The 3410-nt window shown below is 52.8% G+C and overlaps 2 protein-coding genes across 5 annotated transcripts in view; one reads left to right on the top strand and one right to left on the bottom strand.

Moving 5' to 3' along the window:
* FAF2 (Fas associated factor family member 2) overlaps window positions 1-2946 on the bottom strand; it is a 15644-nt gene extending 12698 nt beyond the window's left edge. The window contains exon 1 of the mRNA XM_019535311.1: window positions 2836-2946. Coding sequence (XP_019390856.1) covers window positions 2836-2898 — 63 coding nt within the window. The 5' untranslated portion in view covers window positions 2899-2946. The remainder of the gene's footprint in view (window positions 1-2835) is intronic.
* Window positions 2947-3174: 228 nt separating this feature from the next.
* CLTB (clathrin light chain B) overlaps window positions 3175-3410 on the top strand; it is a 3600-nt gene continuing 3364 nt past the window's right edge. The window contains exon 1 of one of the 4 annotated variants that reach the window (XM_019535316.1): window positions 3175-3394. In XM_019535316.1, the coding sequence (XP_019390861.1) occupies window positions 3253-3394 (142 nt within the window). In that variant the 5' untranslated portion in view covers window positions 3175-3252. The remainder of the gene's footprint in view (window positions 3395-3410) is intronic. The other 3 variants (XM_019535315.1, XM_019535318.1, XM_019535317.1) reach the window with 3 other exon arrangements.

The following is a 3410-nucleotide window of genomic DNA, read 5'->3' as shown; positions in this document are numbered from 1 at the left end:
ACCTTCAAGAGTAAATTGGATGCTTATCTTGCTGGGATCCTATGACCCCAGCTGACTTCCTGCCCTTTGGGCAGGGGGTTGGACTCGATGATCTCCCGAGGTCCCTTCCAGCCCTGATGTCTATGAAATCTATGAAATCCAAGACAGCACTGCCAAGACAATGGGCGGTATACAAATATGCAGTTAACCCAAACCACCTGATGCTATAGGAATTCTGAAAACAACCAGAGTTGAGATATTTTAGCTCATTACCGAGCAGCAAGACTTTAATTACCTCTTGTTCAGTTTACTCACCATCTGTCACAGTCCTCATGATAGTCTTTCAGCCTTAATGGCAGGTTCATAATTTCTAATTAAAAACTGCCTTAAGAACTGCTCAGAGAAAGAAATCCCTGTGGTCTTTGAGAGCTGCACGAGCTGGGCCCAATACCTTTTAAGAGAAATTCAGTGTTCTCTCTGGAGAGAACACCATCTCTCTCTACTTATTTCCACAGTGCACATTACTGGGCAAACAGCCTCCACTGTACTCAAGCTGACAGTGAGGATGAGGAGGATGATTTCTTGTGGGTTAAGTCCAGAACTGTGTGCAAGAGTTGAGGTTTATTCTCCACCCTGATACATGCATGTTTTATGATGACTATTGCCTTTTTGTGTTGCAGCAGAAGGCAGAAATTGCTAGCATGGACCAGAACTCCACTTTGGTCACTATGGGATGATCAGAAGTAAAAGAAACCCCTCTGCCACACAGACCTTACAATCAGAATAATCACATTTCTTGTGTGACCTTAGGTAAGTCCCTCTCTTCTTTCTTGGGTTTCTCCTAAATAAAATGCACATAATTGTATTTACTTAGCCTGCAAGGGGATTTTGAAATTTAATGAAGATGCATAAAGCATCAAGTTCATCAGCAGTTAGTGATACAGAAAAGCAAATAATAAGTAGCAGTGGTTAAGCTTCAAACGCCTACTGACCACTATGTGTTGGGACAGAGTAACTGAGAAACAGGAAAGCGTACAGTAGAAGGAAAGACCATCTCTGAGGTCTAGAAGCATTAGCTCCATTGCTTTAAATGTTCCTGGCTCTGCAAAACAGTATGCATACAGAATGGCCATAAATACTGAATGGCATTTGAGGTCTGTGTCAGAGTGGGAAATAGACCCTGGTCTGTCAAAGCCCCATCCCACACTTTAGCTTTACTGCTGCAATGTGGGTCTGAACAACAGATCCAACCTAGCGCTGCCTCAACGGTCACTCTGCTGCCAAGCAGCTGCAGATGGGCTGAACCCGTCTGGAGACTTAAGAGGACAAGACTGAAAACATCTGTAGTCTGATCATGACTGGACTATCACCTTCATATATCACCTGAGATCTTTACTCATGACTGGAGGCCTAAGTACCATGATTCATAGTCGTTACATGCTGTCACACTGGGCACAACGAAGATTAATAGACAGTTCAACTGCAAGTTATCTGCTTGAATTACTGAGTGAAATGTTAGGTCTTTTGATCCACTCAAAGCCCTTAATTTAGATCAGTGGTTCTCAACCTTCACCCCTCACTCACACTGAGGCACCCATCCTTAGATTTGAGGCCCTCCATGGAAGTTGCCAGCTCTTGCTTTTCATTCATCTTCTGAACACAGACAAACACTAGAGCCAATCTCCTGTTGCAAAAAATACAACAGGGCAGAAATATATTTCTGGTCTCTTGATTCCTTTGCAACAGAAGATTGGCTCCAATATTAATACATGTATTCTTAACACTCTGGGTTCCCATTTGAAATCTCTGGTCTTACTATACGCATCATATGGCAAATTTTACCCTATGGTCAGACAGGCATGGACTATGGGGGTTTTAGCTTCCTCAGTAGCATTGGGGGGGGGGGGTCCAGCCTTCTCCCTGGGATAGCTTGAGCACATACTCACAGCATCATCTCACGAGGTCTCTTCCAGCCCTAAACTTCTGTGACCCTGTAAACTTTTCACAGGAACAAGATGGTGGCTACTATGGGTCCCTGGTTGTACCTGTGGCAGGTTTGGGTGGGCTGCCTGTGTTGCACCCAGGTTAGATTACCTGCAGTCCTGTGTCCACCTGCAGGCCCCCCACTACAGAAAGGATGTGGACACGTTGGAGACAGTCCAGCAAATGGCAGTGAAAATGATTTGGGGGCTGGGGGACGGACTGGTGAGGAGAGGCTGAGGGAACCAGAAGAGAAGACCGAGGGGGATTGAATAGCAGCCTTCACCTCCCTGCAGGGCGGCTGCAAAGAGGATGGCGCTGGACTGTTCTCAGTGGGAGCAGATGATGGACAAGAAGCAATGGGCTCAAGCTACAGCAAGGGAAGTTGAGGTTGGATATTAGGAAAAACTCTCTCGCTAGAATGGTGGTGAAACACTGGAACAGGCTCCCCAGAGAGGTGGTGTAGTCTCCTTCCTTGGAGATGGTTAAGACCAGGGTAAACAAAGCCTTATCTGGGATGATGTAGCTAGGGCTGGACCTGCTTGGAACAGGGGTTGGACTACACGCGACTCCCGAGCTCCCCTCCCCCTTCCTGGTCCGTGACTGGATTACGCAGAACGGCCTGACGCTGCCTTGGGCCCAGCCGCGAGTCGCTGCGAGCCGCGCTCCGAGCGGGACCAACCCCACGCAGCAGCCTAGGGCAGAGGCCGCGCTGCGGGTCGGGGCCGGGAACTTGCGCGCACGGGAAGGCTCCAGCCCAGGGCCGCGTTGCCCCGGTAACCGGCGGCCAACCTCGGCACTGCAGGCCCTGTGGAGCGGGACCCCCTCCTCTTCCCCTCCCCCGCCCGGGCCCCGAGAGCGGCGCGGCCGCGGCACCTGGAACTGCAGGAGTTTCTCGGTCTGCTCCGCCGTCAGCTCCCGCTCCGCCGGCGCCGCCATTTTGCTGCCGCCTCTTGACCCGCCGCTCCGTCACTCTTGGGAAGTGACGCTAAACTTCCGGTCCTCTTTGACCCCCCCCAGCGGACGGGTCGCGGGAGGGCGTTCTCCCTCTCCTCTCGGCGTCGCCGCTCGGGGCTTTCCGGAACGCTCCACGTGATCACCCGCCCGAAGCCGCTGGGAGGTTTCCGGAAGCGGCCGAAGGCTGGTCGGGGCTTTCCGGAAACACCCGAGCGCTCCACGTGACCGCCCGCCTGCTCGAAGGTTTCCGGAAGCGGCCGAAGGCTCTGGGCAGCCGCTGGCGGGGCTGGTGCGCGCGTGCCGCAGCCCCTCGCTGTGACGTCGCCCCTGGCAGACATGGCTGAAGAGTTCGGGCTGTTTGCGGGCGCGGCCGAGGAGGATCCTGCTGCCGCCTTCCTGGCGCAGCAGGAGAGCGAGATCGCGGGCATCGAGGGCGACCCCGGGCCCGGGAGCAGCCCGGAGCCGCTGCAAGAGGACGGTGGGCGGCGGACCTG

This window comes from Crocodylus porosus, unplaced genomic scaffold, assembly GCF_001723895.1.
Source record: "Crocodylus porosus isolate Cpor-Errol unplaced genomic scaffold, CroPor_comp1, whole genome shotgun sequence".
Classification (NCBI taxonomy): Eukaryota; Metazoa; Chordata; order Crocodylia; family Crocodylidae; genus Crocodylus; species Crocodylus porosus.
This window is presented reverse-complemented; position numbering and strand designations above follow the sequence as displayed.